Genomic DNA, 16,007 nt, shown 5'->3' on the forward strand with positions numbered 1-16,007 from the left:
TGTTTTAGTCTTATTGCTCTTAATATTTTCTCCTTAATCTAGGGGTTTTGGAATTGAGCTGTGATATTCCTTCAGTTTTTTTAGCAGCTTATTCTTATAAGTCACCTCTAGTCTTGTGGTGTTGGGAACGGTGCCTCTGGCCTCAGGAGTTTTGTCTTGGGTCCAATCTCTACACTTCTTTCCACCTCCAAGCCACATCTGGGGGCCCCTTCTGCTGGAAATGATCTTAGTCCACTGAGAACCTCCAGCGGCAGGAACCTGTAATTACAGCTCTCTCTCTCTGGCCTGGAACCAAGACAGAGAACTCAGTTCCCATGTAAGTGGCCAACACCAGCAGTGTCCCTGCACCATGGTTCCTTCCTGCCCAGGACTGCATCTCAGCAGCACTGCTGGGCCTGGTGTCCCTTCTCAGCAGAGACTCCCTCTCTTCCCCCCTTAGACACTGACTCCTCACCCTGTCCAGGAGGTAATAATTGCTGTGACTGAGGCAGAGGCTGCCCCTGGGGCTCAACTCAATCTCAGGTCAGGGATCTTTCTTGGGATCTCCTGTCCCAGGGGCACTACTGTTGGGAGGACCATTGGTCTGTCTCGTTTATTGTTGCCACTCTACATTGACCTTGAAGTACTTTTTTGACAAGTTAGTGAAGGAGATCTGGAGAGCTTGGCATTTTTCTGACCTCCTCTACTATCTTTCCAGCATCTTCCCACATTTTCTTTTAGACCCCATTTCCCTTTGCACTTTGGTGTGACTGATCTTGTTGGATTAAGGACTTGAATGATAATCTTTATAGCTAGCATTATAATTACTCACTCAGGGTCACACAGGTAGGAAGTCTCATCATACCTTCCTAACTTGGGACCCAGGGTGCTATTCTATACCACATACCTGCCCCAGTGATCCTTGAAATTCTTGAGTCCCCCACCACAGCTGATACAGCTGTGTCCTCTCTAAGAACTACAACTTTTCCATATTACCTTGGAGGCAATACCCATTCTCTGAAATCAGAGAATTAAACACATTAAAATACCCATTCTCTGAAATCAGAGAATTAAACACATTAAAAAAAAGTAAGCAATGAAATATGTTTATATTGCACAGAATAAAGTACTGGAATGACAAAGAACTAACTAAAGGTGGAGAATCAAGCTTTATTCAATTTTATCTGGTCAGGATCAGACATTCTGGTCATACTATCACAAAATGAAGAGATGCTGAAATTCTTGCTTGTCCCAAGTAGTTCACAGACCACAACATGTGAGACAGGAAGTACAGTATAAGATTAGATAGAAAAGTGAGACCCAAGTTGAGAAAGGCTTTCAGCACCAAATTAGTCTGTATTTATCTATAGGTGAAAAATACCTATCTTTCCTTTAGAAAATAAGGTGCCACTGAAGATTCTGAGCGACATAGTCAAATCTATGTTCTTTGAAAGATTATTGTGACAGCTATATGGAGGATAAACAGGAGGGATACTAGAAGTAGGAAAGACCAATTAAAATGTAATGCAACAGTCCAGATGAGAAGTAATGAGGGTCAAAATTAGTGGTAAGAATAGGAAGAATGGATGCTATGAAGATAGAATCAAGAGTTGACAAGAAGAGGGAAGACAAGGAAGAGGGAGCATCAAGGCTAACTCCAAGACTTTAATGCTAAGTGACTAGAAAGTTGATGGAGCTCCTAAGAAAAACAGAGAAGTTTGGAAAAGGGATGAGCTAGTTTAACAATCCAAGAAAAATGGTCATGAGGATTATAGATTTAATAATAAAATATAAAGACTGTTTTTCTACTCTTTTAAGTAACTGTCAGATCATTTTTTGTCAAGAGTTTTCATCAGCCTATTCCTGCAAGCCAAGTATGCCCTAAACTGAAGTCCTACTAAGAACATGTTTCCTTTTATATAGTCTGCACATAAGAAATAGAGTTCAATAAGCCTTCTGAACTATTCTTGGAGTAGCAGGAGACACAAATGAGATTCTTTTGGCTTACATGGAAATGATCATTTATATGAGACTCCTTTGGTCTCTCTGGGTAATATCTTCTAAATCATAGTTTGTAAGGGCCAAATAAGTAATATTCAAAAGGCTTTAAAAACCATAAATAATTCAGATCAGCAATATGATGAAGTAACAGAGTACTGAATAAGAGACAGAAGTCCTGGGCAGCTTTGCAACTGGGCACAAATTGCAGGCCTCCCTTGGTCTATCTACAACATGAGAGAATTGGCCTTATTTATAAGAGTTCTAATATCTCTAACTATGACAGTCATTTTACCTCTCCAGGCCTCCTTTTTCTCTCTCATTTGAAAAGTGAAATCATAGGCCTTGCAAATAGAAGAACTTAATAAATGTTTTATATCATTCATTCATTCATTCATTCGAGATAAGAATTTCTGAAATTGTTCCTGGGTTTCTTTTGAGTGACATGAATAGTAGTTCTGTGAGAAAATATTTATGACCATAATTATTTTTCCTTCTAATATAGTAAAAGTGAGATTATATGTCAAAGATACCTCATAAAATTTTTCAATTTAAAACAGACTTGGTTTCCTAGCTTTTCTAACACTGATCTAATTTGATTTATTCTAGAAGTACTCCCACCTCTCTTCCCTTTCCTATATTTCAAGTTCTATTCAATGTATGCCAAACCCAACCATGTTTTGTGGTCAAATGAACTTGGGAAAACCTAGATTAGATGCTCTTTGAGGTCTTTTTGATCGACAATTGAAAAAAATGTTTTAAATTATTAATTATAAGAGAAATACAAAGCAAAAGAACTGCAGTTTCACCCTATACCAGCAAACTGACAGAGATGGTATTATATTATATTCAAATGGCCATAATAGTGCACATGCTCTTTAGACAATCCTGCATTATAAGCATTTCATTGTACCTCTAAAAACTGGAGTAAAAACTCTGAAAACAAATATGTGTATTTATAGATCACATGTTTGAAAAACAAATATAAGTGTATTTAAAGATCACCTGTTTGAAAATTTAAATGCTTTTCTCACGAGAATGTTATATTATTTCTATAATCCAATTAGAATAATTCCCCTCAGAGTATTCCACAAGAATTAATTATGATGTGGTTAAAAAATATGCAATGAAAAATTCTGGAAAATACTATTATTGCAGTTAATTACACAAAACAAACAATAAAAACATATTTTATAAGAAATGGAAGTTTCAGTGTAACATTTTTATTAAGAATGTCTGCAACTCATTCAATTCAACAAAGAATTAATAATGGGATTTATTATAATAGATGCTATGGATAAGAGAAAAAAATTTTAAATTCTCATCCTTAAGAAGCTAGATAAAACAGGATAATAAATCTGGAGATGAAAAGTGCTCAAAAGACAACTAGTTCGGTCTCCTTATTTTAGAGATGAGAACGCTGAAGCCCATGAGGTCACATATCTTGTCTAATGTTGTCTAGGTAGTGAACAGAGACTAGATTTTAATCTAAGCCCTCTGATTCCAGAGGCAGAGTAGAGAAGTGAGCCAGGGTAGTACAGTGGAAAGAGCTCTTACTTTAGAATCAGAGGAACTTTGACAAAACCATGCCTTACACTTACTCATGATTTCGCCTTGGGTAAGTCACTTTTTAAAAAATTTTTTTGGGGGGGGTAAGTCACTTTGACCATCATTTCCTTCAGCAGTAAATTAAAGGGACAGACTAGTGTTTGGGATCTTAAATCTCTCCATTCTTCAATACTTACTGTCTCACTCTGGTCTTACCTGATTTTTCTCCCTTCCCAATATTTACCCTAGAGTTAACCAGTTCAACTCTACAATATCCTCTATTCCTGAATACTTGCTTCTCTGTCCAACTAATGCTCCTATTTTGCCTAATCCCAGGTCTAGACTGTTCCCATCATGTATTTACTCTACATAGACTTTCACTTTATAAATGAGAAACCTAGAGAACTGATTACCGTCCTCAAAGATTGACTCATAAATAACAACCAGCACATTAAAGTTATATTATCTAATCTCAACTGAGCCCTCACCTCAGGGGAAAAAATTCCTTTTCCTTCTCCTCTAGATTGTTTGTTCCACTCCCCAGGGAGAGGACAACCCAAATGTTCTCTTTGTAAAAGCATTCCCCTGCCTTTCCATCCAGCTTAAAACTTCATATTTTACTGGGAAAAAAAAATTCTCCATGAGTTCCCTTTTTTTTCCCCTACATCACAAAATTCTTTAACCTTGGTCATCATTCTCTTCTCTTTTACTCTAGAATGTGATGATGTGGTATTTCTCCCAAGGGAGTCTATTTGACATATAACTCCTGATGTCATTCCCTCCTCCTTCCCTGCCAGATTGCTCCCACAACTGTTTATTCTCTAATCTTCAATCTCTCCCACCAACAGGTTCTGTCCCAGCTGCAGTTCTTCTGTAGCCTTAAAAAAAAAAAAAAAACCACCCATTCCTTCAAAGTATCATTCTATCTCTCCTCTCTTTTTCAGCTAAACTTCTAGAACAAGTTGTCTATTCTCATCACATTCTCTTCTTCTCCTCTCACTTATTCCTTAATCCTTTTGCAATGTGGATTTAAATATCATTTCTTAACTGAAACTGCTCTCTCCAAATTACTTTAGCTTCTTAATTGCTTTTTCTTAATTATCCTTCTTCTTAACCTCTCACAGTATTTAACACTGATGACCTACATATTTCGATCCTCCTAGATATACTCTCTTCTCTAGGTTTTTGTGGCATTACTCTCTCCTGGGTCTACTCTCCTAACTTGTCTGGCTACTCATTCTCATTCTTACTGTTGGTTCATTTTCCATATCACAGCCCCTAAAATGAATATACACCAAGGTGCTTTCCTGGACTATTTATTCTGTCTCTACACACTCTCATTTGGTGACCTTATCAGTTCACATGGGTATAGCTAGGCTCTCTATGAAGATGACTTCCAATTCTGTATCAATTTCTACTCTCTTGAATTCAAATCTTACTTCTCCAAATACTTAATAGAAAGATCAAAATTAATATTACATTTAACTTACATTGCATGGATTTCTACTGTATTGATTTTACAATATAAATGATTTTATAAAGTATTGATTTTATAATTAAGTCTGTATCTGCCTAAACCTATTTCTTTGAGCTGAATTTAGGAATTTAGCTTTCCCTCTAAGTTAGTTTAAAAGAAAAGGTGTCATTTCTCATTTTAGAATCACTGGGATAACTTCCTGGATATGTTTTTTAATTCCACAAAATTATCATTCCCAAAAGATCTATCTGTCCTTTTCCTGTTTTTTTTTGTAATTGAAGGAGTTTTTAATCTCTTTTCTGAAGACAGCAAAACTGTCAGTTGTGATCCCCTAACAAAAATGACAAGTTGCAAGTGGGTTCCATAAAAACAATTAACATTCCTTAATTGTTGGGGGGAGAAGAGAGAATAGTTAACATCAACCAAATGCCATCCCGTCTCTCTCAGTATAGCCAGTCCTAAGGTTTCTGCCCCAATCATAGAACCTATCATCTTTTCTCCATGTCTACCAAGACCCCCTTCTCTTCACTGTGTCAATAGAGGGCCCCCTACTTCTCTTAGGTTTATTAAGGTGAGCAGTCTGATTTTTTTTTTTGTTAACATCATTGTAAATCAGACTGTTTAGTGCAGTCTATCTTTATTAAGTTTACTAGTGCACTATTAAACTGATTCCAATTTATAAACTCCATAGGTATATTAAACAACATGTCCAAAAGGGACTCATCTTTTCCCCAAACTTACCTGTTTCTGAAACTCTCCTAATTCTATCCCGAAAAACTGCCATTCTTCTCATAATTTTTTTTTACCCTCCTTTATCCCACATATTTAATTAGGTGCCAATGCCAGTTCACATTTGTCTCTACAGTATATCTCATCTCAGTCCTATTCTCTCTATATATACACAACCACCACTCTAGTTCAGGCCTTCCTCACCTCTGGACTGGACTATTCTTACAGCATCCTAAATGGTCTCCCTGACCATTTACACTCACTCACTCTCTCTCTCTCTCTCTCTCTCTCTCTCTCTCTCTCTCTCTCTCTCAGGATTTTTCAAGGCAAATGGGGTTAAGTGGCTTGCCCAAAGCCACACAGCTAGGTAATTATTAAGTGTCTGAGGCTGAATTTGAACCCAGGTACTCCTGACTCCAGGGCCGGTGCTTTATCCACTGCCCCACCTAGCCACCCCCTCAATTTACTCTTTAGTCTAATCAATCCTGAACTGCCAATGAGTTTTTCCTAAATTACAGAGAATGTTGTTCACTACAAAAATTCCTGTGCCTAAGATCAAATATGACCTTTGTTTAGCTTTTAAATTTCTTCACAACTTGGCCCAACATAACTTTACAGATTTATTCATATTATTCCCTTTTCATCTCTTATGGTCAACTCAAGCAAGCCTTCTTGTTCTTTTTCACACCTGATATTCCTTATCCTATCTCCATGCCTTTCCAATGGCTGTCTCCACTGCCTAGAACATTTCTCAACTCCCAGAATCTTTATTACCTTAAAAACTCTTCCTGAGTAACCCATTCTACATGCAGCCTTTTTTGATCTCTCCTCCTAAATTTACCTTGCATACATTTATGTTGTCACTCCCAATAGAAGGCAGGCTCCTTGATAGCAGGGACTGCTTCAATTTTGCTTTTGGATCTCCAGAACTGTACACATTTTTTGGACATAGTAGGTACCTAATAAATGTTTACTGACTAATTGAGGTGACGGGATTTTTAGGAATCAACTAGTTCAACATCTTCTTTTTTACAGATGATGAAATAGGTCAAAGAGGAAACGTGTCTTACCCAGGAGATACAAATAAGAAGGAAGTAGAGCTAGGATTTGAACCCAAACAGATTCCAAATACAGTCATCATAGGGACTGACCAAGGTTTAAATTAAATACTACATAAACAGAACTCTACAGTGGCAAAATTATTTTCACATCACTACCAACTCTCCTAATCTACTTTCCTAGTACTTCAATTAGAGGCAGCTAAATGGCTCAGTGAAATAGAAGGCTGGGTCTGGAGATGGAAGACTGAAGGTCAAATATGGTCCCAGACATTCATTACTGGAATGATCCTGAACAATTAACCTCTGCTTGACTTGATCCACCGGAGAAAGACATAGCAAACCACTCAATTACCTTTGCCAAGAAAACCCCATGGACAGTATTAGCATACTATGGTCCATGGGGTCATGAAGAGTAGGTTACTACTGAACAACAAGGACCTCAATTATCCAGTTAAAACAAGTTAACTATACCAAGGTTACACCTTCCATAAAGCAAGGGGATTGGATGAAGCAATCCCTAAGTCTCCTTTCAACTCTCAAATTTAAAATCCTATGACTAAGGATGACACTGGTCAATATGTTAATGCTGCCTTTACATATCTAAAGAATTAGTAGCAAAGTAGTGCAGTGGAACATCAAGTAAGGATATATGGGAGGAGTCGTTGATCTGAGGTTTACTTAACCCTTGACAAGTCATTTACCCTCTCAGAGCCTCAATTTCCTCACTTGAAAGACAGTATAATGATTTTGTACCAACTCACAACGTTACTTTGGGGGGAAAATGTAAACTTTGAGAGTTTGTCACATCAATATGTTATTTTTAATCTGACTTAATTTTCCTGGAAAATTAGGACATAAGTAATAGGTATAAGTTGCAGAGGTAGATTTAAGCTTGATGTAAAGAAAAAACATTTAACAATTACAAATGCCCACAATGGAATGGACAAAGTGGATGTGGGAAATACCATTTGTCAGATACCATGTAGAATGGATTCTTTGTTTAAGTTTAATTTGATGGACTTGCAGGTCACTTCCAATTCTGAGATTCAAAAATAAATATAGTCAAAGCTTACAAAAATATTAAATGCTTTCAAATACATCACAATAATGTTTAATATGTAGAAAAAGTTCTCCTTAAAGTAAATCTGATCTAAAACTAATCAATTTACATAAAAATTCATTTGCTATTACAACTAAGCCCTTCAAAACAATACTGTATATCCTTAGAGAAATAGCACAGACACAAAAATTAAACACTCACTTTTTTATTTCTCGGAGGAGCATTCGTATAAGAATTGCCTGGAGTGGCTCAACCATCAATTTTCTCCACATATCCAATGCTAGCTGCCAGATAGAACATAAGCATTATAAATGAAAATCATTGGAAATCTAGTTTTCAAATGCAATAAACATAAACATGTGTATAACACATAAATCATATGTATGATTGTGTGCATGTGTATGTGTATATGTAAAAATAAACAAATATACATAAATATATACACACAATTGACCAACATTTGCAGGTTTAGCTTTTGAGTTTTCAAGCATGTACATAATGTGATTAGTAACTTCAGTTTCCCTTTTATGTTGGTGACTGCACATGTTTAGAGCTATCAAAATGGAGGGAAAAAATGAGGGGTATCTAACTATGTGCTTCACTGGTATGTGTACACTCCACCACTATAGAATAAAGAGCTCACTGTGCATTTGCAGCATATATTGATTGTTTGCCTTTAAAGTTCTGGGGGCAGCTAGGTGGATGGAGCACTGGCCCTGGAGTCAGGAGGACCAAAGTTCAAATCCAGCCTCAGACACTTAACAATCACCTAGCTGTGTGATCTTTGACAAGTCACTTAACCCTACTGACTTGGAAAAAAAAAATTCAAGTTCTGTTTGCAATTATGTCCCTAAAGCTTAAGCCCAAGCATGCAAAGTCAGTGATATGGCTTCAGCAGCAAGTTTGGTGAATGAATTGATAATTGCCAGTCTACTCATTTTCTGACAGTAACTAAAGTCCCAGCATCCTCTCCCTTGGTTTTCAAAGGGCAGCCAAAGTAGAGAGGTTTAGTGCAAACTGTTGTATAATACAATGCCTTCACACCATCATCTGATAAAGTGGAAGAAAAGGAAGGTTAAAAAATGGTTGTTTTAAGAATTTACATATTTATGTTTCTATAGATTTGTGTTATGAAAAGAGACTACTTTCTGAAATCAGTGTTTTTTTAATTGAGATGTTGGCACAAAAGGTTATGGAATTCTAGAGAACTACTAGTGAGAAAAATGTTTTGCATGTCACCATTTTTATTTTATTTCATGGTTACTATGTTATTATCAGAATCATCAGAATTACAGAATATAATCAGAACTCTGTGCAGAAAAGTGCATTTTCAGCAATCTCAAGCAAAAATTGACAGTTTTTTGGTGGTCATGGGAGCCTAACCCTCTGTTTCCAAGAGGTTCAATGTATCAACATTCATGTTTTTTTACTTTTATACTTTCTAAGAATGTCACTCCCAGGAAAGTTGAGGATTAACTGTATTTCTCAATTAGAAACAAATTTGGGACATGATTCCATTACACGTAAATAAAAGAATAAACATGTTACAAATACACATCTCAAGTTTTATTTAGTTTTGTGTTATTTCACAAATAATTTGATTTCTTTAAAACTGATTATAATGAATCAATATTTAATAGGATTACTCAATTCAAAAATGTTTCCTAATCTTTATAAACACATTCATATTACAGTAACTTAAATTACCTACCTCTCCTATTTCCATAAGTGGTTCATTCATATCTACACCACCATAACCATACTGAAGGTCAGCTTCTGTCAATTTATTCTTCTTAATAAATTGAGTGTTAAGATACCTGAAAGAAGAAAACACATTCTCATCGAATTAAAAAAGAAAAGTCATAGGTAAAGCAAAGCATTTACTGAAAATGTTAAACCCAAATTGTTAAAATTAGTTTTGTAACAGCACAGCCCATAGAAAATTTTAAAACACCCCACTTTTCCCTGTCTGGCTGCAAAATAAATGTCAACATATAATCTCAGTAGAGTAAAATCTATTATATAATCCAGCAAAGTCTTTCTCTTTAAGAAACTAAAGCAATCCAAACACTAAAATCAAGGCTCAGAAAATTGGGTCAAATAAGATCTAGCAAATATTTTATCAATGAGTTTTACTACAGTGGGGTAGTAACTTAATCACTTACACATCAATATCCTTTAAAAGTAAACTTAAACCAACTTTGCATTAATAAATATGATAATGGAGGAAAATATGAGCCAGATTTCCTAATTTAATTTTACTGATATGAGAATTGCATGAATACTAGTCAATAATAAAAGCTCACAGTGATATAGGACTTTTATGTTCTACAGAGTGCTTTCTCTACAAGAGCTGTGAGGTGGGTTGTACAAATATTATCATTATACCAATGGGGAAAAGAGGGTTGAGAGATTAAGTGACTTATCTGTGGTCACAAACTGTTAACAATACCTCTAACATGTACATCTTTCCAATGGTTAATAGAAAACTAAGTCAAATCACTAACTTACCTCTACTTCCATTTCCATAAGAGAAAAATGACTCTCTCTATATATAGTTTTAAGAGAAACATATCACAATTTTATTAACTTCTGAGAAAACAGAATTGATTTCTAATTGAAATCCTTCCCAATGATTAATATAGAATAAAAGAATCATATGACCTAACAAGTATTGATAAGATCACCAGTTTATGACAAGAAAACAGTGCATAAATAATAAATCAAGAAATTCAAATGGCTAAATCTAATGACATTCCTACATTAATGGACTTCCACTTATACTCCATTGTTTCAATTAAGGTGTGGGTGACTAAGTTCTTAAAGGGGATTGTAGTTGAATATAAATGATTAAACATACTTCATCTGAGGATCAGCCTAAAGCTAATTAGTTCAGCCAAATCACCAGAATGGTTAGAAGATAATTACAGTATTTCTTGAAAATCAACTTTTTAGTTGTAAACAGATTATCATCTACACAGAAGGAATACTCACAGTAACGAAATCACGATTCCTTTTAAGTATTTTTGGATTTGGTCTGATAGTCAAAAGTCATACCAGGATTTTAATTAAGGTGCATAGATGCATAGATAAAAATTTGGATAAATTTACATAAATTTTGTGACTGAAAAACATAAAAATCAGTCATTTTAAATGGGCTGTAGATACACATATGGATTGAAAATGTGATGATAAAAATGATCTTTTTAAATTAATTACAAAACTTTTAATGGGATAGGAAAAATTACTGTGTTGTACAAGGACACTGAATTCGGAATCAGGAGGTCTGATTATGAATCTTGGAATTACTATTTACTGCTTCTGTGACTTCAGATCCTTTTTTTCTCATGTTTTTTTCTTTTCCTTTAGTTCTGATTCCCCTTTCACAATATGACTAAAATGTAAATATGTGAAACATGAATGAATGTACATTTACAGCTTTTACCAGACTCTTCACTGACATGGTGAAGGAGATAGGAAGGGTGAAGGGTAGAAAAATGTGAAAATCATGAATTTGCAAATGGATGAATGTTGAAAAACTACCACTGCATATAATTGGGGAAAATAAAGCAAAACTTCGATTAAAGACTAATTAATTATTTAATTATTTCGTTAGAAAAAAAACACCAACCTTTTTGGGGCCTCAGTTTTATCATCTAAATTAGGGTATTGACTAGATAATCTAATATTTCTTCTGATTCTCTAAACCTATGTTCCTAATAGTAAGAGTGCAGAAAACAAAATTTAAGGGGAACGTTGGAAAAAACAAAATAAATATAATAAAAATATATAAGGCAGTTTCCTCCAAAAGAAATTCTATAAGAAATCACTAACAGTTTAGTAAAATCTTACTGTGTGGAAAGAATTCTTTGTTCTTGTGTACTCTCTGACTTCATTCTCCAGTTTCCAAAGAAATTAAATGGAATTACTGGTGGGGAGGATTAAGATCAAAAAGCACTTATTTGGAAAGAATCTGTGTTTGAACGAAGTCAGTGAAAGAAGTCTTGATGAAAGTGATTTTAAATGAACAAAAAGGATTTTCTTGATTATTACCTTTTATACTTGTTTTTCTAATCTTACTATTAAAAAAATTTCTAGAAGTTCATTAGAAACAAGGGATATCCTAGGTGACTTTATCACCTAGTAAGGTGATTTTTCTAGGTTTCTGACTTTTATGCAGGGGTAATTTAATGACTAATAATGGCCCAACTATGAACAGTGATCAATCACAAAGTTAACATGATTTGGTTTGAAATAAATTACATCATAAAAATGAAACACATCTAAGTTCCCGAGTCTCTTGAAAGTCTCAGATTAAAGTAATACATATATATATAATACCAATTATAAACATAGGATCACTAATATGAAAAGTGTTGTGCTTATATAATTATTTATGAAATTATACAAATCTTTTTGTGTCAATATTTCATGTGAACTAGGATTTTTTTGTATTGGCAAAATAGTTTTCTTACTTAAAAGTAGTTTATTCAGCAGATTCATAATATTTTGCTTTAATTTTTTTCTAAAATTACAGTTCATTAGCAATCATTTTTCTTCCCACCATATAGAAGGTGTGATTAAATCCAAACTTAATAGATTGGCTACAGATATCCAAAACAATAGCTATTAAAGTTTATGACTGCATATAGACTCTTACAATACTTTATCATTTTACCTTGTCAATAGGTATTTTTTGGTTAGGCAGAAGCAGGGGAGAGTTATTTACATGGAGACGGTAGGTGAATAATCAATGGTCAGGTATATCGTTGATAGTTCAAGTTATAATCTCATCATGCCCATCAAACAGCACTTAATTGTTCTGAGTCATTTGTAATTTTGATTCTTAAGAGATTATACTGCCACAACTCATGACTTTTGACAGTTTTGCTTACATAACACTGTTTTCCTACCTTGTTTTCATAATACTCTACAACATCCCAGACAAATTAAAGTTCTGTTTCCCAATCAAGACAAAAAATTTTCCGTCTCTGAGCATTCCCAAGTTATGATTTATGATGAAAAATACTTCTTGCTCATCTCTACTTGCTGAAAACCTTTCTTGTCCTTTAAAGGTTTTCAAGAATGCCATTTCTATCAAGACTTCCTTAAAGCCTCAGCTCAAATAGCCTTTGGGTACCTTGCCAGAATCTTTCCTCACCTTTATAACATAATACCATGTGTCATGATTATGCACATAGCATATTTCCCCTCTTAAAACTATAAGCTTCTTCATGAAAGATAGCATCATTTTTCATCACTAGATTCCTAGGACTTATCAATGACTTGCACATGGTAGGTACATGATAAATATGGTGAATTTAATAAAATTATTAGATGGCCATGAGCACCTGTATGTGCAATGGGTCTTTCATAAAACTATTTTGATTGATTTTTTTCTTTGCTAAGGAAGATCTTTACCCCCACATCAGATCAGAAGTAGGTAAATTTGAATTTTAATTCATCATAGTACTTTGTATATGTTAACAGCAAAACTTTATTACCTAAGTCTACATATTTATTTTTAAATTAACAATTCATGTTTGAGAAATTTTTCTTTTCAAGTGTTATAAAATGACAACTTGCATAAAGAAGTCTAGAGATCTGCTGTTTTTCCCAAATCATTTGACATAAGATTCAAATGTCTATAATACAAATAGTAAGTTAAGCCTATTTATGGACTGATCATTGGTCTTAAAATGCATGGTAAGATAGAGGTAATGGTGACTTTTTTGAGGATAGTAGCTAAGAGGTACAAAGGATAAAGCATCAGGCCTAGAAAAACTCATTTCCCTGAGTTCAAATTAGGCCTCAAATACTTAATAGCTGTATGGCCCCAGGCAAGTGACTTAACCCTGCTTGCCTTAGTTTTCTCATCTATAAAACATTCCAAGATCTTTGCCAAGAAAATCTTAAATGGGGTCACAAAGAGTTGGATGAAACTGAACAACAACAACAAAAACTCTAGAAATTAGGGGTATGCCCTACTTTTAAGAAAATGCAGCAACCATGATCAAAAGAAATGTAGTAAATTGGGAAACAATTTTTGCAATTAGTATTTCTGACAAAGGACTCATTTCTAAAATATACAGAGAACTAAGCCAAATTTTCAAAAAAAACCAAGTCATTTCCCAATTGACAGATGGTCAAAGGATATGCAAAGGCAATTTACAGATGAAGAAATCAAAGTGATCCACAGTCATATGATAAATTGCTCTAAATCATTACTTATTAGAGAAATGCAAATTAAAGCATCTCTGAGGTACCACCTCACATCTCTCAGACTGGCCATTATGATCAGAAAGGGCAATGATCAATGTTGGAAGAGATGTGGTAAATCTGGGACACTAATACATTGTTGGTGGAGCTGTGAACTTATCCAACCTTTCTGGAGAGCAATTTTGAATTATGCACAAAGGGCAAGAAAAATGTGCATACCCTTTGATCCAGAAATACCACTATTGGGTCTACACCCTGAAGAGATTATGAAAAAGGATAAAAATATCACTTGTACAAAAATATTCATAGCAGCCCTGTTTGTGGTGGCAAAGAAGTGGAAATTAAGTGAATGTCCTTCAGCTGGGGAAATGGTTTAACAAACTGTGGTATATGTATGTCATGGAACATTATTGTTCTGTTAGAAACCAGGAGGGATGGAAATTCAGGGAAGCCTGGAAGGATCTGCATGACCTGATGCTGAGTGAGATGAGCAAAACCAGAAAAACATTGTACACCCTTAACAGCAAAATGAGGGTGATGATCAATCTGCTCATTCCATCAGTGCATCAATCAGGCATAATTTTGGGAAATCTGTGTAGAGAATACTATCTGTATCCAGAGAAAGAATTGTGCAATTTGAACAAAGACCAAAGACTATTACCTTTAATTTAAAAAAACAAACATTATCTTATTATGTAAAAAAAAAATAAAATGCAAAATAAGATAACCTACATTTACAGTAACAATAAATTAGGGAGTGATCCTATTTACCAAAGGAATTACTATATAAACGTTTTAAGTAGTTCTTGTTATATTAAAGATACCTGTCTATGTGGTCAAAACTAAAGAGCAGAGAAAATTAATGCTCAAGTATCAAATGCTTAAGTATCAAACAGTATACCAAGTGAAAAAAATTTTTTAGCTGTAATACCATCACATTAGAATGAGTGATATGATGCAAAATTGTAACTCTTATAGGATTGATGAAAGTCTTTCTGACATATTGCTCTTCTAGATCATTATACCATAAAAGGAAACCTATATTTTACAGATGTCTAAATAAAGAATATTAAATTTTCTTAATACATTCTGCAACTTAATTCCAATTTCACAAATTTTAAATTATTTTCATGCAACAGGCCTCTTTGTGACAATGATCAAGAGTTTTATAAGATCGCTGACATTGTAAACTTTACTTTAATAGTACTACAGAGCAAAGTGGGAAGACTATCAAAATATGAGGGAAAATGGGAAGAGGGATATAGATATACCTGCAAGAGGAATTATTTTGCAGATTGATTATTGTCCTTTCTAATCATATTGAACAATGTTGGAGATGTGGGAAATCTGGGACACTAATGCATTGTTGGTGGATTGTGAAGTGATGCAACCTTTCTGGAGAGCAATCTAGAATTATGCTCAATAGGCAATAAAAATGTGCTGGACCTGTATCTTGAAGAGATCATAAAAAGGAGTAAAAAAAATCTCACATGTACAAAAATATTCATACAGCTCTGTTTGTGGTGGCAAAAAATTGGAAATTGAGGGGATACCTATCAACTGGGAAATGACTGAACAAACTGTGGTATATGTGTGTGATGGAACACTATAAGAAATCATGAGAGATGGGATTTCAGAAAAGCCTGGAAAGACTTGCATGAATTGATACTGAGTAAGAGGAACAGAACCAGAAGAAAATATTGTACAGACCAACAACAATATGGGGTGATGATCAACCTTGATGGACTTGCTCTCTCCATCAGTGCAATAATCAGGGACAATTTTAGGGGATCTGTGATGGGAAATACCATCTGTATCCAGAGGAAAAACTGTAGAATTTAAACAAAGACCAAAGTTTATTATCTTCAATTTTTAAAAGTTGTCCTATGTATTACATAATTTTGCTATCTCTACTGCTTTCTTTCTTCCTTTTGGA

General features: G+C 34.5%; 1 protein-coding gene across 4 annotated transcripts in view; it reads right to left on the minus strand.

Moving 5' to 3' along the window:
* CUL2 (cullin 2) overlaps positions 1-16,007 on the minus strand; it is a 190,413-nt gene that overhangs the window by 55,367 nt on the left and 119,039 nt on the right. For all 4 annotated transcript variants that reach the window (XM_074193162.1, XM_074193161.1, XM_074193164.1 and 1 more), the window contains exons 5-6: positions 9,564-9,669; positions 8,054-8,136 (exon numbers count right to left, since the gene is read on the minus strand). In XM_074193162.1, coding sequence (XP_074049263.1) covers positions 8,054-8,136; positions 9,564-9,669 — 189 coding nt within the window. The remainder of the gene's footprint in view (positions 1-8,053; positions 8,137-9,563; positions 9,670-16,007) is intronic.

Source organism: Macrotis lagotis, chromosome 7, assembly GCF_037893015.1.
Source record: "Macrotis lagotis isolate mMagLag1 chromosome 7, bilby.v1.9.chrom.fasta, whole genome shotgun sequence".
NCBI lineage: Eukaryota > Metazoa > Chordata > Mammalia > Peramelemorphia > Peramelidae > Macrotis > Macrotis lagotis.